The sequence below is a fragment of the Citrus sinensis genome, chromosome 8 (genome assembly GCF_022201045.2).
Source record: "Citrus sinensis cultivar Valencia sweet orange chromosome 8, DVS_A1.0, whole genome shotgun sequence".
Classification (NCBI taxonomy): domain Eukaryota; kingdom Viridiplantae; phylum Streptophyta; class Magnoliopsida; order Sapindales; family Rutaceae; genus Citrus; species Citrus sinensis.
The window spans coordinates 8,731,216-8,758,584 of record NC_068563.1 but is presented as its reverse complement, the minus strand read 5'-3'; the positions used below and the strand labels follow the sequence as shown (position 1 = coordinate 8,758,584).

At 34.3% G+C, this 27,369-nt stretch overlaps 2 protein-coding genes across 9 annotated transcripts; both read right to left on the bottom strand.

Moving 5' to 3' along the window:
- Window positions 1–1,757: 1,757 nt before the first annotated feature.
- On the bottom strand, window positions 1,758–11,979 carry LOC102628940 (methylmalonate-semialdehyde dehydrogenase [acylating], mitochondrial). 2 transcript variants are annotated; one of them, XM_006487627.4, is made up of 19 exons: window positions 11,816–11,979; window positions 11,649–11,734; window positions 11,099–11,170; window positions 10,832–10,993; window positions 10,658–10,736; window positions 10,389–10,543; window positions 9,979–10,042; window positions 8,096–8,175; window positions 7,727–7,792; window positions 6,575–6,625; window positions 6,308–6,459; window positions 4,092–4,182; window positions 3,789–3,869; window positions 3,174–3,251; window positions 3,006–3,041; window positions 2,863–2,906; window positions 2,703–2,781; window positions 2,324–2,414; window positions 1,758–2,199 (listed from the first exon to the last, which is right to left on the bottom strand). In XM_006487627.4, exons 1-19 carry the CDS (start codon window positions 11,844–11,846, stop codon window positions 2,090–2,092), a joined length of 1,608 nt encoding a protein of 535 aa, XP_006487690.2. In that variant the 5' UTR covers window positions 11,847–11,979; the 3' UTR covers window positions 1,758–2,089. The 2 variants fall into 2 exon arrangements, with proteins under 2 accessions (XP_006487690.2, XP_024957755.2); XM_025101987.2 differs by lacking the exon at window positions 7,727–7,792.
- A 1,436-nt stretch (window positions 11,980–13,415) lies between these two features.
- On the bottom strand, window positions 13,416–26,232 carry LOC102627595 (methylmalonate-semialdehyde dehydrogenase [acylating], mitochondrial-like). 7 transcript variants are annotated; one of them, XM_025101960.2, is made up of 21 exons: window positions 25,780–26,230; window positions 24,967–25,014; window positions 22,773–23,345; window positions 21,378–21,535; window positions 21,149–21,220; window positions 20,873–21,034; window positions 20,691–20,769; window positions 20,448–20,602; window positions 19,993–20,056; window positions 19,037–19,116; window positions 18,230–18,295; window positions 17,043–17,093; window positions 16,792–16,943; window positions 15,706–15,796; window positions 15,382–15,462; window positions 14,557–14,634; window positions 14,411–14,446; window positions 14,283–14,326; window positions 14,112–14,190; window positions 13,868–13,940; window positions 13,416–13,766 (listed from the first exon to the last, which is right to left on the bottom strand). In XM_025101960.2, exons 2-21 carry the CDS (start codon window positions 24,986–24,988, stop codon window positions 13,639–13,641), a joined length of 2,244 nt encoding a protein of 747 aa, XP_024957728.2. In that variant the 5' UTR covers window positions 24,989–25,014; window positions 25,780–26,230; the 3' UTR covers window positions 13,416–13,638. The 7 variants fall into 7 exon arrangements, 5 of the variants coding, with proteins under 5 accessions (XP_024957728.2, XP_006487688.2, XP_006487689.2 ...); XM_006487625.4 differs by having other exon boundaries at window positions 13,850–13,940; window positions 25,780–26,228; XM_006487626.4 differs by having other exon boundaries at window positions 13,850–13,940; window positions 21,441–21,535; window positions 25,780–26,228.
- Between the last annotated feature and the right edge of the window lie 1,137 nt (window positions 26,233–27,369).

The window sequence follows — 27,369 nt, the reverse complement described above, 5'->3', positions numbered from 1 at the left end:
GATATAGAAGATGGAGTGCCGATGAAGAATGCTTCTACAGAAAGTAATCGACTGGAGGCTGTGGAGCTGTTACAAAAGGCGACACCTGAGAACTTTAAAAAAGGTTTAAATGCGGCAGTGTTCGAGACTGGTCGAAAAATCAGTTGCATGCTCACGGACGCATTCTTGACATTTTCCGGAGAGATGGCCAGAGATATGCACATTCCTTGGCTTCCGGTTTTTGTTGCCATGCCCTATAATGTATCTGCACATATTCATACTGGTCTCATTCACCAGTTTTTCATCAACAGCAGCGGCAGCTTAAGGCTTGAAGATCAAACTCTAGATATCATTCCAGGGTTATCTATGATGCGAATTTCAGATTTATCGGATGAAATACTATGGGGAGATTCTAGAGAATCTCTCTTTTCTTCCATGCTAAGTAAACTTGGAGGTGTCCTGCCACAGGGTAGTACTGCTGTCATTAACTTCTATCAAGAACTCTATTGTTCTTCTCAGCTCACAAATGATCTCAATTCCAAGGTTCCAAGTTTGCTGAGTGTGGGTTTTTTGACTCAGCCATTGTCGCCACCTCCGTTGCCACCATCGATTCAGATGAAACTGCCTGCAATGGTTGGACAGACAAAAGGCAAAATCTGTTGCGTATCATTAGCTTTGGTACTGTGGCAATTCCACCTGAGGACGAATTAATAGCTCTGGCAGAGGCAATAGGGGAGAGTGACGTTCCATTTCTTTGGTCCCTTCAGGATGATAAGATCTGTCAGTTGCCAAAATAATTTCTTCAGAGAACGAGTGGCCGTGGCAAAATAGTTCTACAGGCACCTCAGACTCAAGTTCTAGGGCATTTTTCCATAGGCGTGTTTGTGACTCACTGTGGAGCAAATTCAGTGTGTGAAAGTATTGCAAATGGAGTGCTGATGATTTGTAGGCCGTTTTTCGGAGATCATCGGATGAACGCAAGGTTGGTAGAGGAAGTATGGGGGATTGGTGTGAAAGTTGAAGGTATAGTATTAACAAAGAGCGGAGTGCTTCAAAGCTTGGAGCTCATGTTTTCTCATGAAGGTAAGAAAATGAGAGAAAATGTCCGGCACCTGAAAGAGATTGTGATAGAAGCTGGAGGGCCTAAGCCCTAATGGCAGTGCCACTCGAGATTTCAAAAATTTGGTGAAAAGTATCTCAAATATCTCGAAAGTGCCCTTCACGTAGTGTTCAGCAATAATTGGGAGCAAACATGAGAAAATATTGTTGCCCCAAGATTCAACTCGATCATTCCCCCTTTCGTTATATCAAATTACATTTGGCACGCATATTTTTTATCCTTTGGCAATATAGTAATTACATTTTATATCTAGTATTTAGACAAATTTTCAAAAAGTAGAAACAGTTACTTCCACCAAACTGATGTAGCATCAAGATCAAGATATCACCAAAGGAGTAAACAGGCAACAAGACATCAACTCGGATACAAAATGTTTCTATTAATCTAATGATATTATGAAGTTTTTCTACTTGTAGATTAAATATCAATTTTTTTTTTCAGATGAATTGGATACAGAGAACTTGGTTTTGCGAAAATGCAGTTCGGTTTCCTGTAAAATAAATATCTATCTATCAGCTGTTACTATCGGCTTATCCCTACTGCTGTTACATTATGATACTGGGTACAGTTCTATAATTCTGCCTGCGAATTCACCAAATGTCCTTACTGTCTAGTTGACTAGGTTCCCATGTAGACTACAAGATTTCAAGGCATGGTATAAGGAGAATAATTTCACGTTGCCTTTTACTATACATGAAAGTTACTACAGTATCATGGAAGTCGATTGTCATTTACAAATTACAGCTACAACCGCTTAACATGCTCCAGTAATTTGCAAGCAAAACATGTTAAGTGTTGTGTTATTTATTTTCATTACTCTTCTACTCCTATTAGAGTTTGAATTACTTCAAAAGGAAAAAAAAAAGAAGAAAGGAAAAAGAGTCAAAAGGTAAGGGACATTTGTGCAAGACAGCAAGAGATTGCACTAATTTATTGAAGGGTTCACAAAAGTTGCACAACAACATTTAGTTACACTCGCTGCCACAGCTCTTACTTCTGAGAGGTTGGCATTGCCAGTGAAACGCCACTGCCACCAGGTAAATCCCTCCATTGTTGAGTCACTGTTTTGATCTGAGTGTAGAAATTAACTCCAGCCTTGCCTGCAAATTACAAATTCAAGAACTCAAAAAATTCAGCCCTGTACGACTAAGCTTAATGCAACTGGTACAATGAAAAGGGAAAAGAAGAGCAACAACAAAAATTTTGATAGAAAATATATATTACCATAGAAATTCAAATCACCAGCAAAAGATGCCTTTGAGCCCGTAAATGAGAAAAAGGGCAAGGGAACAGGGATTGGGACATTGATGCCAACCTATGTCAAAGAAAAATTGTTAATGGTTTTATATGAATTTAAATTCAACCCCAAATACAGCCAAAACTATTCAGCAAAAAATTAACATCTAACTCGACAATGAAACTATTTGTTTTGTGTTAATCCGGCCATCCACAAGACTAAAAAGGCAGACATGTGGCAATAATTTTAATACCCCACAATGTCAAGCTCGAGCTACACAGTTACAAGCTCATAATTATTGTCATCCTATTCATATGTATTTTCCAAATGAATCAACGGGACATGTTAATAGAGGATAAGTTTTACCTGCCCAGCTTCAATCTCAGTCTGGAATTTTCTTGCAGCTGCGCCAGATGATGTAAATATAGCAGCTCCATTGCCATATCTGTAAGAGGATATATATTGAATGTAATTTCAAATTGGATATTGATAATTTAGGATAAGCGAGGTATGACAAAGGAGTTACTGATTTTTGTTGACAATTTTTATGGCCTCTTCCAAGCTGTCAGCCTAAATGTCCATAGGAACAAGTATATGTCAGCATATCACCAGATCAAAGTATGGAGAAGCTGAACAAACCAAGAAACAGAAAAGGAGTAATCAACAAACCTGCATGCACAGAAGAACTGGGCCAAAGATTTCCTCCTGCAAATCAAAATAAAATAATAAAGTTTAGGTCAAGTTCAACGTCCAATTCATCCATTTTCCACTGGGAAAGATAAAATTTCCCAATCTTGAAACATATAGCAGGAAATTACAGAGTGAATATAAACACACCTTGTAACACTCCATGTCAGCTGTGACATCAGTTAAGATAGTGGGGCCAATAAAATTGCCATGCTCATATCCTGGAACCTGTTTGTCATCCATTAAGTCTTCTAAGCAGATTACTATAGCATTAGAAAATGAAGGTGTTCAAATAATGCAAAACAAATACCCAATAATGACAAAAATACCGATTACAGAATAAAATTAAAGGACAAGCTCACTGTATGCTGCCATCCCAGCTTGCTGGTTCCATTTACTATTGCGGGTAAGGGAGGGTGCTCGCTTCTATTTTATAATTCATGTTCTGATTTAGTCATACCTCATATGCCAAAAAAGAAAATGCTTTGATGAACAGGGAGAGAGATCAGGAAAAGGGTTGGATTTTGGAAGGCTGCCGAACATTACTGGTTTCAAACTCTAAAAGAACCATCATAATGGGACTTTCATAGAGTGACCATTAAGATTTTTAATCAATTTTCATTCTTGGAATTTCTTAGTTGTGCTGCAATTTTCAGTACATATTATGATCTTCTTGTAAAATAATAAATAAGAAATAATCAATATCATGTTACCATAAAGTGCCTTGAAGAAGCAAGAAAAATGATTGTAACCAGTTTAACTTACCACTATATTCCTCCCATCAAGTAGTAGCCTGGCACCACTTTCAATACCACTTTGAATTAACCGGCATATTCGCTCCTTGGCCTGTTAATGGAAGAAATATTCCAAAGCAAACTTAGTGATTAGAATCCTGCACAAGATCTTATCAGAATTTAAATTTTTTAGATCCAAAAATTGAGGCTTAAACTCCACAAAACAAGATGATCAGAGTTTCAATTAATAATGCGTAGCAAATTGTTGAAAGTAATGCCGCCAAAATTAATGTAGCAAGTACAGAAAGAGGTGCAAAATTCCTGAATTCCGCACCTGTTTGCTAATAACTGGTCCAAGGTCTGCATCAGCTTCTGTTCCAGCATTTACTTTAAGAGCTTTTGCACGCTCAACTAGTTTGTCCTCCCTGGAAAAGAGTACAATAAAAAATTCTGTTCCAACTACTTTAAGAGCTCATGGTGTCTCATTTTATTCAATTTCCACAAAAATTCTTGTTTTTAAACAAACATGTCAACACATGGAGTATCCTGTACCAAAGATAAATCTCTGCGAAAGAAATAAACAACTTTGTAGTTCACTACAATTTCGGAAGGGAAAATCATAACTCACTGCCTGTGAAATGCCCCCGCGATAAAATAACTTTGTCAAACCAACCCTCCAAGAAGAATGGTGCTATGTGCCCCACCTCTCCCCCACCCCCACAAAATTCCCATAGAATGAAAGAGCTGCCTCAGAGAGCTCCCTGCCTCAAACTCTTGTAGCCTCTCCTTCTAACTTGCCTACCTAGCTCTTGTCTACAAACGACCATGCAACTTTCTTTATCTCCCCAACATTTTAATTTCTACAAGTCTTTCACATTTACAATGAACTTTTGAAATTTATGAAGTTTAATTTGCTCTTTCTTAGTCTAAGATCCAATATAAAAAATAATAGAGGTATTCCCTGACTTTGTGTCAGCAATAATTCAAAATGCCTCAACTCTTTAGAGCAAGTCACGGTCAAATAGCAATGATTGAAGCACTTTTTTATAAACTATTTCAGAAACCCCAAGTAGTCAATTGCATGATATGTAAAATACAAGATTTCTGATCCCAAAAGGAAAAGAGATTGGGTGGGGGGCGGCGCAGCTGGTGTTGGGTTGGGGGTGGATACTCAATTTAAAGTGAGTAAACAGAATTCCATACTCGATCTCATAGACATATAGCTCTGGACAAGCGTGTTCGATGGAAGTCATTTGTGTGGTTTTACCTGGGAGTATAGCATAGGTCAGAGCATCGTAAAACCTAGTACTAGCTTTGGCTTGAAGTATGATCTCTACCCTTCTTACCTTATAAAGAGGGGAATATTTCACTTCTACGGTTAAAAAGCATGACTTTTGTAGCAAGGATTCATGGAGATATTATCTTTCCTAAATTAAAACCTATCTTTCTACTTATTTCCTCTAAACTTGGATTGATAAACTGTTTATCCTAGCTGGCTAGCTCATCACTGTTTCAGTTCCATGGAGGAAAGGTCCAAAATATAGAAGAAACATATCATTTCCACGACTCTACCACCTGGTCAATTCTCTTCAGCGAGTCGCACCTGTGTAAGAGTGGTAAAGCTTGGAGGGTTTTAAAGTATTCCCATTCAAACACTGCGTAATTGCAGGGAAAAGCTCATACTAACCCATTAATTCGGGATTGAATAAGGGATTTTCCTTGGGACTTATCAGGTAAACATATGGCTTCTAAGAAATTGAAAGAGCATTCACTTAGACTACCTTTGGATAGGATTCTCATTGTGGAATTTCTGATTTCCACATTGAATTTTCAACAGAGAGCTATGTTACTACAGTTTTAAGAGAAAATCATTACTGATAATTTTTTTTACAGAAAGCTATCTCCATGGATAAAAAGAAATTGAAATCTGAGAACTAAATATTCCTTAGCTCAACAAGCAAATAAAATGGCAGTAAAATGCATTCCTAGTCCCTAAGAACTTCAAAACCTACAAGCCTTTCTGGAACTGCCTTCAGTAGCTTAAAAATGATTTCCCACACAGCAACTTCTAGTTTCCACAATGCAGATGAATTTAAATGGAAAGCCTATATCATTCTCTTGTTTGAGACAGTGGCTCATTTACCTTGAATTTATTGATAAATTAAAGTTTCCAGAGATGTAGAATCCACTTTTCTATCCTTGGGTACCCCCACCATGAACTCTTATAAAGATTCTATAATGTGTTGCATTGGTTCGGCATTTTATAAAATGGCAGACAATAATTAGAAAATGCAAAAAAAGCTAATCTGTTGTAATGATAAAAATATTCCTAATTAGATGTCCTTGATGTCATAAACTATTTTTAGTTTGGCACCAATAACCATACAAAACAGCAGTAGGCCTGGTCTCTTGGCACCTAGGAGTACCTACTAATCTTCTAGGCATTTTCACATCTTAGCAATGTTTTCTGCACTCAAGATGAAGAAGATAAATAGTAAATGAGTGGCATAAAAACCAATGAAATAAGACAAAAGTTAGAATGTTCAATACCATGATTTTGAGTCTCCAACAAAAACTACTGTGCTAAGTGCCATGCATCTTTGTCCAGCAGCACCAAAACCAGCAGCAGCTAGAGCATTTAAAGTAGCATCCATGTTCGCATCAGGTAGAACAATTCCATGATTTTTTGCTCCCATATTAGACTAAGCACAATAGTTAGCAAGTAGTCAAATAGATTTCTTCTTAAAAACATAGTTAAAAATCAAACCCTCTTTCCCATAAGAGAACCAGTATAGTTAGTAAAAGAAATGCACTTACCTGAACACGTTTCCCTTTAGCTGATGCTCTTGCATATATGTGCATGCCAGCCTTTACAGAGAGTTTCAAACATCAATTACAAACAGGATTTTATATTTATTTTAATTTTTTATATGAAACTGAGAAACTTTTTTAAGAACACAACTAAATTGCAACAGTTGTTAACATTGTAAACCAAAAAAATAAAATAAAATAAAATAAAGGAAAATCCGGATAAACCGATCAACTATGTGATAATGATCTTAGTTGCATAAATTCAGAAGTCATAGATAAATCAACATAAACTGTGCAAATAATCAGGATGAACTTAGATATATAATTTACAAAAAACAACCATGAAATATTTGAATTACATGAAATAAAGTTCTACATAGATGACGTTACACTTTCTAAAGAATCGAAGACGAAGTTCAGGATATTTTAGATTCACTTAGAATATATGCAAAGATGTGTTCCGGCATAAATGTCATAACTATCAAAGCATATGAATCCCATGATGATGCAAAACAGTTAAGAAAAATAATGGTGTATCATGTCACTTATTGTGACTACAAATAAGCTAAGAAGTAAGAAATTTCTTTCATGTTTAAAAGCTACAGATAAGCAACAAGTTAGAAATTTCTTTCACTTTTTTTTTAAAAAGAGGGAAAAAAAAACCAAATTGAGGAGAGGAAAACCATTCTGGGAATTCACCAACTAAAAATTATAATACAAAATTATAACCACTGAGAAGTTGAAACCAACAACAGTTTTCCAAAACAAATTTATGCTATACAAATTTCTTGCAACGAACATTAAATGAGAGCAAAAACCACATTATTTTGTAAATCCTTTCTCTCCTCTTTTGGAAAAGGAGGGGAGATGTAAAAATGCAAAAAACTGAAAAAAAGAAAGAAAAAAGGGCAGGTCGTGCATTCCAATATATTTCCCTCACACAGTACACTAAATATAATAATATTTTAAATAAATGATCTTGAAGAACAAAAGACAAACCAGAATCCATAAAAGCTAGATTTAAATGCTTTCTACACTCTAAATTAATTAAAGACAATGTAAACAATCCCATCTAAACTGTTGGAGGGGAGAGGTATAATAATTGTTCCCACTACCAGCTGTTCAACTGAATCATGTGGTAATTGGCTTGTAACTTACAACATTAGAACCAACAAAAGATATAGCTCTGATGTTGTCATCATCACAAATAGCATTCACGGTATCCTGCCACAAATGTGAACCACGTTAAGGAAATCAATATCATTGGATGTGCAACATTGATTCATAGAAGCATCACAACATTGTGTCTGAAAAAACAATCATAGAAATAAAATTACTTTCTATCGGACATATGATGTAGGAATTTATTCTTGTAGATATCTTCAAGACAAATTTCAGCAAAAGTTTGAGCATATTAATTCAAGAAACAACTAAATAATTTACAAAGCCGTTTGCAGCAGTTTCAAAAGAAAAGGTGAAAGAAAACAACACAGAACCGGAGAACACATTGATTTAGTAAGAGCATACATGAGTTCCATGAACAATATTCAAAACCCCATCAGGCAAACCAGCCTCCATTGCTAACTCTGCAAGCATTATAGAAGCCCCTGCAAGAGCAACCAAGCAAAATCTTTTTTAAGTAAAAATATGAAATTTGAAGAAAAGGTAAATTGGAAATCAACCAAACTGTAACAGAAACAAGCAAATGCAGTAAAACGGGAATTTTACATTATTTACTATTATTATTTATACTTTAGATAAGAAACTACAAATAATATATTAAAGTATCAGAAAAGTATTACAAGTGTATAAAGGAGCTGGTGTCTACAAAAAGGAAAAACTATAGGGAGAAGAAGCAAGGCTATAGACCAACCAACAGTACCAAAATTCTGTTTTGAATCCCAGAAAACCACTAATCCTCGTACTGGTACAGAATTGAGAAGATCTATGTAAAAAGGTCCCCAGCCACACCCCCCCCCCCCCCCCAAAAAAAAAAAAAAAAGACGAAAGAGAAAAAACAGTACTCCTTGGAAACTGAAGATCCAAAGTGAAGCAAATGGGCGAACTCTATCCCACAAGCAATCAATATTGTCCTCTCTTGATTCCTTAAAGATTCTATAGTTCTTTCACTCCAAATCACTCAGAAAAGAGCTGAGATTGCAAAACTTCATAGTCTGTGGGCTTTTCTTCCTCTCCTGACAGCAAAAACGCTCTCCAAAAACAAGAAATCATGCAACAAATGGAGATGAAACCGATGTGACATTGAAGACATTAATCATAAAATATCAACTGTTCCAAATGAAATCATCACATGATACATACAGCAAATTTTTGACAAAGAACCATTTTTGTGATAAAATACATATCAATAGTCGGTAAAATTAAGAAATAAGCTCACTTTACAAACTTGAGGTTTGATCAAATATCTTGAGAATTAAAAAGTTGCACCGCCCTGAAGTTCACCAAATCATATTGAACATAAATTTCATGTGAAAATCCAAGATGATAATCTGTCGAGCAATATTTAACTTGATTATAGAGAACGGATCATCAACACTAACCACCAGAAAAAATGACCTTCGATTTAGATAACTACTGTACAGGAAAAATTCTTTGTTTCTAATTTCTATTTCTTATAAAATGCTAAATGAATGAAATTTAGTCACTGATTGTGCTTAGACAATCTTACATATGTGCTTGCATGTGATAGATTGGCCTATGTAAAGAAAACAGTAATTAATTATGGCCAGCCGGACCATCCTTTTCTCATTCTTTACAGCAAGGATTAATCAACCAATGACTTGTTTCCAGTACTGATTCGGTTTTATGGAATGTCCGTCATAGGGTGTCTACAAGAATATAAACTCTCCAGGTGACCCTTCAATAATTGGGGTTCATGTTGACTGTGAGAAAGAAGAAGCTAAGGCAAGATATTTGACAACTCATGGATGGAACCAAGGATACGAGTTAAAATCAGCACATGCTTCAATAATCTATGTTTCACTGTTGATTTATGAAGAATTCCATTAGGCAAAATGAACATTAGTATTTTGTGTGAATAATTAGTAAACACGAGCCATTTAGATGAAAAAACATAAATCCACGAAGCATGTTTTCTGCTTCCAATGAATACGAGTTATTTTCAATAATGAATTACACACTATTCTTAGAAACAACAGAATATGTCTCACTTGCACAACTCTAGATAGTTAAAGAGCAAATTAGTATAAGATATGATGATATCGGTTCTTCAATGAAAAAGTTGACAATACTGGTGATTCCCTTAATTCTAATCACGAAGGCTTCACATACCCATTCAAGCTGTTGTCCTATAGATGGCAGCACTACAATGAGGTAGATTAACCTAAAGAGGATATTATATACCAGAAATTTAAGAATATCATATTTACCTGGATCCTTTTCTGATGGCTTCAAAACAAAAGTATTACCGCATGTAACCGCTACTGGGAACATCTACAGCGAAGCAGTAAGACAAACATTCAATATGAAAAACTCTTTCTTCCAGGAATTGAACTATTGGGAGATACTAGAACTTTAGAATGCCTTGCACTTGTTCAAAAAAGTTAATCATAAGAAATTACTGAAAGATAATTTATTCAACTCTTATCACTCACCTAAGCACAAGTTTTTATCATTATTATTTTTTTAAGATCAGTATTTTCAACCTCTTGTTTCATAACAGTCAAGACATACAAAAGCATTCTAATAATCCAATGAGGTATGAATGTAGTGAAACCAACTATTGAGTGAGAAAAAAAGAAGTAACCAGAGTAAGGAGAAGAATATGTATCGGGTTTACCCATAGAGGAATCATTGCAGGAAAGTTGAAGGGACAAATCCCCGCACAAACACCTAGAGGCTCTCTAAGGCTGTAGGTATCTATTCCATTTGATACATTGGGGACATACTCCCCCATTTGCAGAGTAGCCATTCCACATGAATGTTCCACCACCTCTGCATAAAACAGTAAAACAAGAAAAATCAGAGACATCCATTATAACAAATTGAGCTTAACCCCTTCACATAAGAGATCTATTAACAAACAGGTAACAGAATATTGAAACTCACCTAGACCACGAAACACGTCTCCTTGGGCATCCTTCAATGTCTTTCCCTGTTCAGTGGTAATATTCATGGCAAGCTTATCCTAAAATAAGATTGCAGTGATTGTAGTTACTCAGTGTTTCCTATGGATTAAAAAAGAAGTACAAACAGAAAACTCAAGACTTATCACAAGCATACAATGTCTCTCCGAATAAGCTCTTGGAGCTTCAACATTACACGCTGACGGGTTGTAATTGGCGTGTTACGCCATGATGGAAAAGCCTGCTTTGCTGCAGAAACTGCTGCTTTAAATTCTTCATTTGTAGTTAAAGGAAGTTGCGAAACAACTTCTTGTGTTGCCTATTGCAAAATCATGAACAAATCCATTAGACCTCAAAACACATTATTCCAACATAAGCTCTATAACGAAATTGAATAAAAGCCAATGGTATTTGATGTACTCACAGGGTTTATAACATCTATGCACTCTGATGACCGTGATTCAATAAAAGCACCACCGATAAGATTGGGAACCCTCTGATACATTACAAGCAATGCATTGAGAAAAGTAAAACACGAGTATACGTGTACTAAACTAAATGCAAGAAACATCAATGGTAAGGCAATGTTTGAATAATAAGACTAAAGTTGGCTGGAATTTCGTTCTGCTGTTATATGAAGCAACTAAAGGAAAAAGAAACTTACATTATAGTGCAGGTCTATTTTTTTTAATCATTTTTCATCAAAAAAAAAAAAAATTACTAATGAGTTGTCGATTGATCTAGTTAAATGAAATTTAACATTCAAAATTTTCATTTCCAAACACAGTTCTCAGGAAGCAAACATAAGCTGAACCATCTCCACACCTCACAATGAAGCTTTAGAGAGAAATCATTCAAAGTCTACTTAGTTACTTGAAACGCAAAGATACCACGCGACCATGAATTTTCATTAATTTCTCGGGAAAATCAAACTTTTCGGGAAAACATTTTCCCGAGAAACAAACAAAGCTTACCGGAGGATTGTGCTGCTTTGAATATAGCTTTGCGTCTGTAGAGAACTTAGCAAAAATCTGAGGCCTCACAGCCTTTAAGTTCCTCACTTCAAAATTAAACTAAATATTAATAACGCGAAAAGAAGTTAAAAAAATTATTAGAAAAAAAACTGGATTTATTATTTTACCTCGTTGAATCGAAGCGAATCGCGTCAACATTTTTTCGTTTTTTATTTAATTTTTAATTTTAATTCACTGAATTTGTTGTTCATAACAAAGAAGCGTTTTACGAGAGAGCGTTCGTTGCCTCGTTGGTGATTATATTACGTGGATTTGTCAGTAAATAATTATTTTATAATTAATGATTACACCGCTGGATATTTTCTCAACCAGCATTGGGAAAACATCGACGGTGGAGATTTAAAACTGGTTTGGAGACTGAAACGCTTTCAAGCATTTCCGAATTCGCAGATTGCATGCTAAGACTGAAATAAAAAGGCATAATTATAGAAAAGGAAAATATCCACCGTTCATATGTTTTTTATATTTTTTAAAAAATATATAATTTTTTTATTTTTTAATTAAAATCTACCTAAAGTTATATTTTATTTTATTTTTCTACTTCCATTTAGAATCCGTTAAAAAAACTAATGGAAACTTAAAAAAATAACCATTTTACCCCTAAAATAAAAATTATAATTTTACCCTAAAAAATACCAAAAATAATAAGATTTAATGATGAATATCATTATTGGTACGTTAATGAAGTACAAAAAAATTTTAACTACTAGAGATTATAACTCAATAAATAATAAAACTCTACTTATCTTAAATTTAATTGATGGTTTGTGAGATTGGGTTATTTTTAATACCACTGTTATAATTTAGTATTCTAATTACAGATATATTTTAAAAAATATACCTACATTTGATGGTTGTGGAATTAATTTCTTTATTAACCGATGGAGAAAAAAATTAGATTTAATCTGATTATTTTTGGTAATTTTAAAGGTGAAATTGTAATTTTCGTTTTGGGAGTAAAATGGTCATTTTTTAAAGTTTCCGTTAGTTTTCTTAACGGATTTCAAACGGAAGTGGAAAAGTGAAACAAAATATAACTTTAGGTGGATTCCAGCCAAAAAATGAAAGAATTGTATATTTTTAAAAAAGGTGTAAAAAATAAGTGGATGGTAGATATTTTTTCTTATATAAATAAATTATTTATTATATGCATATTAATGTAATTTTCACTCATTCATGATTAATCATATATTTTAAATTAGATTATTTGCAAAGAAATTTGACACAGAGAACCTATTTTGTAGTTCCGATCATTCCCCATAATTTAGACATCTTTAAATAATTAAATTTTATTAATTTTTTCGTCGTCTTATAGATAAAATATTTGATGATATCATTAATAATTGGACAGAAGGAATCTGATCTTATCAATTTGCACACAAATCTTCCGTCTTCTCATATCAAAAATGGAGCTAACCTTACAAAATTCTGTGTAATGAATACCCATTTTTCCTCCAATTTTTTAAAATTTTATTACAATCGTTCACTAGAATTTCGCTTCGGCTACTTGAAAATCCGTGCCCTGTAGAGACAAGACCCACCTCTCACTAACAAATAAATATTTATATTATCAAGTGTCCATTAGAGTCTAAATTCATACAATTATATGACATAGTCATGGTATTTGCAGAGCATAATTTGAAAAATCTGCATACAATACAGGCTAGACCTACCAGACACTTAAAAATAAATATTTACAAGAGATAATGAGAACCCAAGTAACCCAACAATTAAATAGCTTTGACGTACCAATTTTAACGTATAATAATATTTCAAAAAATTTATTTATTTGCTATTGTACTGCAGGTTATGTTCCCAGCTAAATCTATAAATTTACTTGAATATGGGGAACAGAATATGTCTACAAAATCTGAAGAATGCAAGTCACATTAATGGATTCCATTCTATAATGTGCATCTATCATGAACTCTTAAGAATTTAGCAGTTGCAGAGATTCCCCATTGCTGTTTGAAGTTGGCGTTTCTACATTGCCTGGCAAATCCTTCCATTGTTGGGTCACCGTTTTAATCTGGGTGTAAAAGTGAATTCCACCCTTGCCTGCAATTCTCAGAATTCTTACTACTTTGGAAATTTATTCTTCTATCATTGAACACGTATAATCAGAAGTAGCAAGTACTAACCATCACAATTTAGATCACCTGCGAAGCATGGTTTGGAGCTAGTGAACAAAGTAAAGGGCGGCTGAACTGAGATAGGAACATTTATGCCAACCTGAGTCAAAACACACAGCTCATCTCAGTTGAAGTAGTGAAGTATTTCGCTGAACCAAATACAAGAAGCTTCATCATTCTATGCAAAAGATGCACATTTCATATCTATGCAATTCCTTTGCTATCAAAAGCAGTCCATAGACAAAAGTGCACATGGGCACGGCTATCTTACCTGGCCAACCGCAATTTCGATCTGGAATTTTCTGGCAGCTACAGCAGATGTGGTAAATATAGAAGCTCCACTGCCATGTCTGTAACACGATAACCCAGAGGAGAAAAGGTTAAAATGCTCTTCAGATTCTCATTTACAAGGAGGTCAAGAGAGATTTAAAATTGGTGTTACCTGTTCCGGTTAACAATTTCTATGGCCTCATCAATGCTTTCAGCCTGACTAACAAAAATATGTAACTTAACAACAAATACCAACTTGCTAATAAGCGAGCCAACAGAAAATGAGATAAGTGGCAAAACCTGCATACAAAGTAGAACTGGGCCAAAAACGTCCTCCTGCACGAACCAGTTCAAATCATGAATTTATGACAAAGATTGCTCAAATCTATTTCCATGCAAAATTAGATATTATCCAATGTTCATTTTCAGAATGTGATACGATATACCTTGTAACACTCCATGTTGACAGTGACATCAGATAAGATGGTGGGACCAATGAAGTTCCCATTCTCATACCCAGGAACCTATAGGTCATTCAGAAATTGTAATTGTGAGCTAGCCAGTTTGGAACTTTCTTTTCAAACTAATCACAAAATCATCATACAAACACGTTTCCATAAAATTAAGATAAGGGGAGAACAATTTAAATTATGTTATAGCAGAATATCAATATTCACAATCTACGAGATGATAATCAGTGAGACAACTTATATTAATGATTAAAATGAGATATTTCCTGCCATTATGGTGCAAAATGCGGGTCAATAACATTGACTATTGCATGTTTTTGAGGTTAAAAACCCATGCCCAAGCTTGTGAGGAAGCCAATTCCTCTTCAAGAGAACATTAGTTGATAATTGGAGTAAAACTTCAGATGTGAAGCAAATCTACAATGAATCTAATTAGTAATTAGAAATTTTCACCATTTAATTAGAAAGCTTTTATTTTTTATTATTAATTTATTGTTTCCATTTGAGATTATATATAGTTTGGCAAAATTTGGTGAATTTTCAATTCAATTAGATCAAACTCATTTGAACAAAATTCTCTCCAAATTTTGAATGGTGATCTTTCATTCTTTTGCATTAGTTTCCTCTGTCCTCTGCTGAGGCTCCTGTTTTATTAGCCAAATAACTTGATTGAAATAATATAACTTATGAAATTAAAGAGTTTTCATACATACCAGACAGAAACAAAAACAAATCTGAATATAAAAAGTGTAAGAGTAATATATGTGAAAGCCTTAAGAAAAAAAAGATAAAACCCAATACCAAAATGTTTCTCCCATCAAGCAATAATTTTGCACCACTTTCAGTATCTACTTGGATCAATCTGCATATCCTTTCCTTTTCCTGTAAATAACTAATAGCATCACATCATTATAGAATCATAATGGAGGACAAATTTAATTAAAATATCAACAATGAGAAAGCTACCACAAATGCCCTCAAAAAGGAAAAATGCCAGACCCGTAAACAATCTCTAGAATGTCAAAATAAGGAAAGCAGACAAAATTAAAAAAAAAATCAAAACTTCCAGTTCATCCCTTCTTTGAATTGGAAAATAATAGATGAGAAGATCAATTATGAATGCACCTGCTTGCTAATTACTGGACCAAGGTCCGCATTGGATTCAGTTCCAGCATTTACTTTGATTGCTTTGGCATGCTCCACTAGTTTATCTTCCCTGGCAAAATATTAACAAATGCCTCTTAAACCTAAGTCTCATGTCCTTCATATTCACTGAACTCACATCCAAGACACATTATTAAGTTAGGGGCTCCAGAAAGTACACCTGAGCCCTTGAGCTATCATATTAAAACATAATTTTTCAAGGCAGCGTGGAACACGGCGTAGATTGGCAAAGCTTCTTCCTTCAAGCAAGTCAACCCTTTTATACTCTAAAACAAGGTCTAAAAGAGGGTACCAGAAGAAGATTTTCCACGTAAGGAGCCACAAACAGGTTACCATTGGAAATGAATCTTTGTTGGGAATACCAGACGTGCAATTTTGAATTATAAAATTTAAAATATACAAGAATACCATAACTACAACCATGCCAATCTCCATTTTCAACCCAATTCGGTATTAAGGAATAGATAAAATGTAGGATTCATAAAATTTGTGTATTATTGTGGGGAAAAATGTTTCAAAGTGGGGAAAATATTTCAAACTGTGATTTTAAATACAAGATAGGAAAAAATGTTTTAACATAAATCATAACACTATTAGACGGATATGCAAAAGAGCTGATGCTAGGGACAGAATTAACTTACTATAAAAATAAAATCGGCAAAATGGGAAGACATACATGATAATTGGCATCATATGTTCCATCCAAAAACTCAAAAATACTTTTTCTCTTAAGAAATTATTAGTAACTGACTGATTGATTTTTACAGGCAAACGCATATCTCTATGTATGTACGTATATAAATATAGAGTAGCTAAGATGTGAGATATGATGGCCAATATCCCCTTCCCAAAAATTAAGAAAGAAGCTACAGTTCGGAAGCCTGTTGAGGGCTTCAAAAAGTATTTATTTCCAATATCTTATGAATGGAACACTATTAATTAAGGCTAAAAGTACTTCTATTTCAAATGGTGGTCAAGGCTTCACCTACTGTAGCTAAAAAGTTACCAAATTAGAATGTTCTATAATAAGGAAGATAAAACAAATACCAAGGAGTTATGCCTCCTACATAGACAACTGTGGTGAGTGCCATGCACTTTTGTCCTGCACCACCAAACCCAGCAGCAACTAAAGCACTCAAAGTAGCATCAATGCTTGCATCAGGCATCACAACTGCATGATTTTTTGCTCCAATATTGCACTGCAGAAAATAGTCAGCTAGTCAATATTGATCTCAACAATGGACCAGTTAGAAAAGTAACCGTACTAAAAGAAACAGCAGGATTGTTTCAAAACTTACCTGAATCCGCTTCCCTTTAGCTGATGCTCTTGAATATATATCTGCAACATCCTTTTAAGGGGGGGAAAAATGCCAATGTAAGAATTAAGTTGCAGACAGCCCTAAGAGAAGATCATTAAAAAGTTGACCAAGTAATGATATAAGAGCAAATAATGATACAAGTATCACATCCATGTCCTGTAAATCTCAAGTTGTATGTATATACTCTTCAATCATTGAAAATTTAAAGAACCATAGACAAACAAGAATAAAATTTCAAACACAAATTCAAAAAATACACTATGATAATGATATAAGCATACACATTCTTTAAATTAATTGTTCATGAGGATAACATTATGGGCATATGCTCAAGTACACCACCTAAAAGAATTCATTCTAATGGTATTATAGTGTAATTTAGTACATTTAGTTTTAGTATTAGATCTTGAAATTTTGTAACTTTTTCAAGTATTCTAATAAGGGGCTGATATCCAAAATGATTAGTTCTAACAGTTGACATGACTTTCTTCTTCTGCTTCTTCCTCTTTTCTATTTTCCTTTTGGCCCCCAAATTATTGTGGCTATTTTAGCTCACATGGCCAATTTTTTATGACACAGCTTATTTTACAAGAACATTATTGATGATATATTGGAGAGCAAACTTGGTCTACTATACAAAAACTGCAAAGTGTAGGACAAGAACTAAAGGAACCCCAACTAGTGAACTCAATAAAAGTAGATGATTATCCATTATTCTCATGCATCAAACTAAAACTTCACGAAAATATCTATATGTTGCAGTTTATATCAACATACAAAAGAAACACCCTGCTATTCAATTTCTAAAGCTTTAACATCTGCATTCTGAATTTTTGTTTTAAGTTTTAATTTTATTTTTTTTACCAGCTCAATATCTCAATGCCATTATAGCAAACAATTGCCAGAAATGTTGAGCCATCATTCATCATTAGCTATAATGGACTTTAATCCCACAGTACTAAAGTCACCAATTACAAACCTCAAGAGACAAATTGAACCAATTGAAAATTCAAGAAATATAGAGATTTGAGTAAAACATCGACGACCAAAGCAGGTGCTAACCAAGTAACGAAAATAAACTTCTGCAGAACAAACTCCATATGTGTTGTAATCACTGCAGTATCATACAATATTTTCAAACAACTCAACACTGAAGAGAAACTTACAGAATTTGGACCAACCAATGCTATAGCTTTGACATCGTCATCATCGCAGATAGCATTAATAATGTCCTGTCCAGACAAAATTTTAGAAACAAGAAGTTAAGAACAGAAACGAAAATGGCAGAAAAATCAAAGCTTAGTTGGATTCAATGAAAATTTGATGAAAAAATTGATGAGAAGATAAGGAAACACTAGCATAAAACAGATGCAGTAGAGACAAAATTTAATTTTGGTGGTAGGGGAACAGTTTTGCTGTTAGAAAGGTAAGGAAGGCCAATATTTAATGCAAGAGTGTAGTCTTCGCTCTCTTGTGGGCGGATATGGCAAGAAAAATGTACTGTACCAGCATTTTTGTAGGGGCAAAAGGAGAAGATATTAATGGACTATGTCACATGATTCTTTTCTTCAATTTGGGCTTCAGTTTCTAAAAAATTTCAAGATTCTTCATTCTTTTTCATCCAGCTTGATTGGAGGATGCAGTCTTGATTTGATTATGCTGGTCTGGATTTTTCTTTTCTTCTGTCTCAGGTATAAGGGTAGTATACTATATTTAGAGTTTTGTATGGTTTTTGGAATCGTACACCATTGGGTAGATTTTTGTTTGTGAACCTCAGGTTCAATTTTGTAATCCTATATTATTAAATAAAAGTTTATCTGTTTCCTATAAAAGAATTATATATGATGGTGGTATAAAGAAAAGGTTAAATAAAATATACTCTGATGGTGGCATTAATACTGAACCATTGATGCTTCAATGAAAATTATTGGTGGGCACAAGAACCATTATACAATCATGCGAATGAGACTCACATCGGTGCCATGAACAATATTTAAGACACCATTAGGCAAACCAGCCTCCACGGCCAACTCCGCAAGAATCACAGCAGCACCTGACGGAACACAAAATAAGTATATCATTTTAATTTACAGAATAAATAAGATCGTATGCAATTGAGACAAAAATAACCAAGTCAGTAAGTCATCATCGAAAGTACAGACATCAGATTTTCATCATAAATCTATCACTTCTGAATTTTAGCAAGTCATCACCTCCTTTCCAACCACCACCCCGCGCCCAACACAAACAAAAAGGGATATCAAAGGTTAAGATGGGAGGAATATATTTGCTCTACAAAGACAAGGAAATGAGAAGCAAAAAGGGTAAAAAATCCATCCTATACTATACAAACAACCTAGGTTTGAAGGTAGTGCTTTAATTTCTACTGCAGAAAATGTTTCTACAGCACAAAAAATTGTTAAAATCAAGAAACAAGAAACTAAGATGTAAACAATTTGCCTAGGTAATAACTTGATTATTATTATTATTACGATATTGAATGTAGACGACTACTAACCAATTAGTTTTGACAACACAAAAATTCAAAAAGCAAATGACATAAGAAAAAGTGGTACAACCACACGGAAAAGCCATTCCTTGTAAATTCTTCATGCATCTACGCAGAATCTCATCCTCAAGATATAATAATAATAAAAAGTGAAAAATACAATCCCAGAGTCTTAACTTTTAAGTAAGCCAAAATGGATTTCATAACAGTACAAAGCAGAAACAATCATGGAGTTTCATAAAACTAGGAAGGAAGCAATAAAGTTATACATGGAACCTTCTCATAATTAAAAAAGAAAAAAAGTGAAAGATACAATCCCATATTCTTAACTTTATGTAAGCCAAAATGGATTCCATAACAATACAAAGCAGAAAAATTTTTGGAGTTTCATAAAACTGGGAAGGAAACCATTAAAATTACCTGGAACCTTCTCTGATGGTTTTAGAATGAAGGTATTACCACAAGTGACAGCAATAGGAAACATCTGCATACAAAGGAATGAATAAATGACCACAACATTGGATTGAATCATTTATTTTTTTATCATCTCCCCTTCCAGTAGCGTGTTGACATCGTAATGGTTTCACCTTTAGTAACAGTAAGAACACTTCTAATCCATAAACAAAGCAAAAGGACAGCAATATATAACTAACAGATCACTGATCACAACCAGAATGCATTCTCAAAAAGGACAGCAATATATAACTAACAGATCACTGGTCACAACCAGAATGCATTCTCATTTTCCGTAGATTATTAGCAATGAATGCAATAACTCCTGAATTTCTCCTAAGACATAAGATTTGCACTCTTAACTATAGAACAGGCCAGAGCCAAATGACCAGCAAACATATAAGGAAATATTGAAAGGTTACCCATAAAGGGGTCATAGCTGGAAAGTCGAAGGAGCAAATCCCAGCACAAACACCAAGCGGTTCTCTGATGCTATAGGTATCAACCCCATTAGATATATTGGAAACGAATTCCCCAATTTGCAGAGTTGCCACTCCACAGGCATGTTCAACAATCTCTACAAAGGATAACCCAATGCTTGTTGCAGCACAAATATCACCCACTGAAACTGTTCATGCATTACAAAGAGACAAAAAGGCGCTAACCTAGCCCACGCAACACATCATTGTATGCATCCGTCAATGTCTTCCCATGCTCAGAAGTAATCTCCATAGCAAGCTTATCCTAGGACCAATTTGTAATGACTCATATTACTAAATTATATAGGACAAAGACAATTTAAAATTATAAAATTACCATGCAAGACAACTTAAAATTATAAAATTACCATGTCTCTTCGGATAAGCTCCTGGAACTTGAACATGATGCGTTGACGGTTTGTAGCTGGTGTGTTTCGCCATGATGAAAAAGCTCTTTTTGCTGCAAATACTGCAGCTCTGACTTCTTCATTGGTAGACAAAGGCACTTGAGATACAATCAACTGTGTTGCCTATCATGACTTGATTGATAAATTAGGAAAAGAAATGCACAATGATCTTTATAATTATTAACTCGATTATGTCAGGAAATCATCAAGAATGGAACTTTAGGAGAATTTTCTTACAGGGTTCACAACATCAATAGATGTTAATGATTTCGAATCAACAAATCTACCTCCAATTAGATTGGGAACCCTCTGACATACAGCAACAATTGAGCAAATATCCGTTAATAACTTCGGAAAAAATAACCATCGCCTGGGCAATAGGTGTTCATAGAGAGAAAGAGAAGACAATGATAACTTAAGAAGTAAACAACTAGAAGATGATCTCTTTTCTTTATTTGCTTCTTACCCCAAGTAATTTGGGATAAGGCTTTCTTGATCTGAGTTGCCTTGGATTACATCTAAAGCTTACCGGAGGGTTGCGTTGCCTCCAAGATGGCTCCATAACAGATTGATAATTATTCCTTACAGCAGTTTTCTGTGGTCTTAATGACTTGAAATTTCTAACTGCAAAGAAAATGCCACCACCATAAGCAAATTGGAAAACTCGAACACTTGGTGCTAGCTCATACAGAACAGATTTTCAAATAAAAAGATGGTAAAGAGCAAAATCAACCATCACTCAGATCAATTATCTTAAATATGGAAAAACTGCAATATTAACACTGCGGTAATGTCCTTCCAAGGGGGGACAGGATGACATCACACACTCTATACCTCTCACAACTCTGCGCTCAAAAGGCCTATGGTAATCCTCCCTTAATAGCACATCTCCCAAAGGACACACTATTGCACAACTTGGCACTTTTAATTTATTTGACTATCAAAGCTTCCCGACATAAATCTTACCAGGAAAAAGAAAAAGAAAAAGAAAAAAGGAACTCCTATAATCAAGAATCAAATAAACAAACATATCTAATCTTTATATACAAGCATATCAAATATACAAATATACAAACATATCTAATCTTTAAGACAACAAGAACATCAATAATATGATCCAAAATATCATTGAAGTTTCATAAAAACAATATTGAGGTCAAGCAATTAAGTAGAAGGAATCCTACCCTAAAAGACAGGTACAGTAAATGAATATTTACTAATTACCACCATAGTAAGCCCTCAAATACTTAAGCATGCTGCTAATCGCTGAGCATGGTTGTTTCTTTATTGATATTGGTAACTGTCACTTAACCAGCAAGCAATTACAAGCTCATACATGGCAGTGATGGATCCAAGAGCAAGTATCTGAGATCAAGACGCTGGATTTTCTGAATCAACTTTGTCAATAGATAGAGCTACTCCCTTGGGTTATAATTTCAAATGCATAAACCTCAAATAAAAGATTCATCCCATTTGAAGCTAGAATTAACCCTAGCACTAATCATAAGACTTTTAACTTAAAATTGCATCCAACAGTAAACTCCATGGCCAAACATGTGTTGCCTTTTCCTATTCATCCTGCTATACCAACAGTACTCAGCACCATGATCAAGTGCCTCAGTAGATATAATACAGTTAGTGAATATTGTTCTCAAACAGTTAATGTTCCACGCAAACCATTGCACAAGAGTTTATATATCTATGACAAACTAGCCCACACTGATAGAGGTGGCTACCTGTGCTGATTCATACTTAAAACTATGTACAAATGTACTAGAAAAGAAAATATAAGAGATAAACAAAGCATAAAACAATAAAAAGAAAAGAGTGCTTGAGGATAACACATTTTAAAAGGCTCCACCTGTCACATTTCCTTGTCGAAGCTTAGCTTTAACATTGTAAACATGCTTTGGAGTCGATAAAAGCTCTGGATTGCTTTGTCTCAGTCGTTTTAGAATTTGGCGAGGTTTCAATCCAGCCTCAGTCATCTCTTTAATTAACAAAACTTCTCTTTCAGTGAAGCGACGAGCAGAAGGATGCTCCGAGAGGTCCTTTAAAGGTTCATGGTTGTGAGCACCATTTTTAATAGAAAGTTTCCACAAACCATCATCTTTCTTACCAACAGCTTCAAAGGGACAATTGGTAAGTCGAGAACCTGTTTTTCTTCGGCGAAGACTTTCAGCAGAAGACTCATCAACAGGTTTTCTCCTGTTACGATATACACCTCCTCTGTCACAACCAAGGACAACCACCCTGTCCCTCTTTGATTGCTTGATAGTTACCACATATCCCTGAGATACGGCAAAGTCGCCAACATGTTGGATGAGTTCTTCACGATCTACAAAAGTTCCAGGAGGTGGAGGAAGCATTTGTGGGGCGTCATTGAACTCTGAGGAACTTTGAAAGTCCATCATCAAACTATGAAGGAGATGACCTGCATTACACATACAATTTGCCATTTTAGAAGTTCTTGCCATTGACAATCGTAATTCTTCTCAAGAGAACCAAGGCTAAATTCAAATCACAGATCTTTACTTCATAGATCCATACTACACTAAACATGCATGCAGAAGAGATCTTTGTACCAAGGCTTCAATAAGCATATATCAAGCTTGCAAACAAGAAGATAGATGCTCTTGATATAAGTTGTGTGCATAAGCGTCAATTTGTGGTCATTTTTCTTTTCCTCTCATCACATAAACATAAATGCAGCAGCACAACATTAATGCCACAAAAGCATAATGGCACACACATCATACAGCAGCATTGTTATCATCCTCTTTCAAGAATTCACTTTCTGTTAAGACAAAAGTGATCATAGTATCCGAAGATTTTCTGATTCAATTATTTGGTCCGGAAATATTCATACATACAAACATATGTATATATTACTATACATAAATAGATGTGTATTTGTGACGGAGTAATAAAGTGATACAAATTAAAAACCTAGTTCATGAAAATGCATGAACTGGAAAAGGAAAAAAAAAAATTCTAGTATTCTACAACAGGTTTGTGGAAACTTTCTACAAAAGCAAGCAATCATAGGGGAAAAAAACTAAACCAAGAAGGGCCAGGGAAAAATTTGCTTCTTTGCACTCTGCATCTCAAAAGTTCATGGTTCAAAACAGAGAAGGAAAGAATGATCAGCTGTGCCCTATAGTGTTTATACAAATCACACAACATGAGGGTAAGAAAGCTGTCATCGGGTACTTTCTTTTGAGCACTGCGCTAGTATTGTTTTAACTTGAGTCAAAGCCCACAAAAGGACTTGAAATTTGAGTACAAGTTCCACCTTTAAGTCGTCAGTAATATTTGCCAATTAAAAAGCAACAATTTATGCACTAGGTGCCTTTCCAAAAACAAAAAACAACAAAGCCAGATGTGTGTACGGGCAATCTATATCATATGGTTATAACCCTCAAGCATACCCATGAAGTTCTACTTTTGCAATAATCTTCAGCACATCAACAATCATAAGATATCTTCTACTAATAAGAGACGCTGCACAGTTATTGATAACAACAAGAGTATGTATTCAATCTACAAAGGTAAAGATGATATCCAAAAATTACCCTGCCAACTCCAACTTCAACTTCTCGTGGACCATCATTCCTAATCTAATATGAGAAAAAGATAACCAAATAAACTAGCACTACACTTGCTTAGCACGAATTCTAAAGTCCTTGCCTCATTTCTAATTTAGTTTTCAGGATTAGTCCCCACCCCGTCATTCTGGAATTATATACAAACAAACCTGCTCTATCTGTAATTGTATCAAATTCACTTTTGCATGATTGCACCCTTATCAGAAAATTAATCCAAAACATCTATGCCTGTGAAGAAACAGAAAACTAATATAACAAACGCTGTCACCACAGTTCTACAAAAGAGCGATATTACTAGTCCATAATGTCAAAATAGAATAATTGGAGGACAAGTAACATGTCCTAACATTTTACATGTGTTTCATTATAAAGTTCAACAACATAGATACTTCTACCTTACTATCACATTATACTATCACAAAGCTCAAGTATTAATGCCAAACTTACTTGCACTTGGACATGGATGCATTATAGATAAATTGAAGCTTCTTTGAGCTGCACAAGTTAAAAGAAAAATAAGCCAAACGGAATGTGAAGGGTGCACCATACAACCCTGTAATGAGCAGGACTTTGGAATTAACTGACTCAGATACCATTGATACAAACCATGGGTGATATAACCCTTAAAAACCGGCTTGCAATGAAAGGGTACAGAAGAGTTAACATGCTCATTGAGATTTATCTTTTCAGTCAATGCAGGATTCAGGCAGGTAAAAGATTTCCATAAGACCAATTGATAACAATATATGGGTTGGATAAGGATACGCCACAAAGACATGTACTGGAATCAGCATAATATTCATTATATGCACCATTGTCGTATTACTCAAGTAAATTTCCAGTGCCATAATTGAAAACCTGACCTCAAGCCGTTTTCAACTCCTAACATAAAGCTAATTACAAACTATTTATTTTTCCTTTTTCCCACATATCATACAAAAAACAAAGAACAAATGAACAGAAAAATTTCAAACTCATCAGCAAGAAGCTACTTAATGCTCGTTTCCAAATCCATTACACATTTACAATTGTTTACAGAAACATTTGGCAAAACAAAACTGCAAGCTTTTAAGTCTATATAGTCCAAAGTTTACGCAGTTCAATAACACGGGTATCAAAATTGAATTTTGGACGAGACCCATTTTTCAACCGAGCCTAAAACAACGATTCCACCAGTTAAATTCAAAATTATACACTGTTCAGCATTTCATTTTCTTTATTCGAGAACTAGCCTGAGTATAGCGTTAAGGAAATTCTTACAGGCGAAGGCGACGGCTATCTGACGGTGAGTTGAAGGCACCGCGCGTCGAAGCAGTCCCGAGTTTCTGCTTTCAATCTTAAGATGCGCTGCCTCATAGTCAATCAGTGCCCAGGGTAAAGCGAAAGCCAAGCCTTTCGTTTGTTGCTTAACATGGAAATTGCACTAGAAGTGGCTCATTTCTCCAAAAGGGCAAATAACATCATTCTGGGAAATTTCGCACATATGACGGTTCTCAACGAAAAGTCGAAAATTTCCTCGGGAGTAAAAAGTGTGAATTTTTCTGTATGGGTTTTCATTTCACTACAAAAAATATATATTAGTAGACAACAGTACCCATAAGCATTTGACACAGAAACTGAAAAAAATTTACAATCAATCCTAATATATATGCATGGTTGGAATTAAGATTGGAATTGAGATTGGATATGTTTGGTAAATCCTAACTAATGTAGTTTGAATGATAAGTAGATATAATTTTATATTTATATAATGAAGAATTTATTATATATATATATATATAATTATATTTATTATGTATTATTAATTTTTATTTTATAATTATAAATTTTTTTATGATAATTATATTAAATTTTATAATTATAATTTTTTTTTTAGAGAGTTATACCAAATAGAATCTTACTGACGGGCTGGGATTCATTGAAGGTTCATACAGCACACTAGAACTTTGACTGAAAAATTCATTTGCTTTTTTAAAGGATCCTATGACTCAACTGATCTTGCGACAGATTCCCTATATTGGCCAATCTAATGCCTGTGACTAAATTGTGAAATACCATAGCAACAGTTCCTTTGGGGCTTAAGGTACGAACTTTAGGGTTGTGAATTTGTTATGGTGTAACCGTGTAAGCCAATAGGAAGTAGGAATGTCAATAAATTCCGGATTCGTAAACATCCAAAAGATTTAGATCCAAAAAAATTTGGATTCGCATCTTAAAAATCAAGATCCGTGTGGATTTGGATCTAGATCTAGAAAACCAGATATAAGGATCCGTATTATTTTATAATTAAATTATTTATTTAATTAAATTTTAATTAAAAATATATAAATTAAATTATTTATTTAATATGTATAAGCATAATTAACTCTATAATCTTCATTGACTATGAAAAATATGTTAAAAAACTAAATAATAATAATAATAATTAGAGAATATTGTAATGAATTGGTTTACCTTAAATTTTTTTTTTATGTTTGATTCATGTTGTGAAATTATCGTTTGTGAATTTATGGTGTTGTTGTACATTATTCATGTTGAATTGATGTTGAATTGTTGATTGTTAAATTATAATTGAATTTTATTTGATATTATTAGATAAACTATTAAATTTAAAATTATATTTAAATTTATTATTATGCAGATTCAAATATCCGAAAAATTCGTGCAGATATTACCCATATCCGAATCCGTATATTTTTTTTTACAAATCCAGATATCAAACGTTCAATGCGGATCTGGATTCTGATGCACCTACATCAGATTCGGATTCTGATATCCCCAATAGGAAGTGCTGGCTTTGATGACATGAGGATAAAGTAATGGGGTTTAGTGTCTTCTAATCAAGAATAA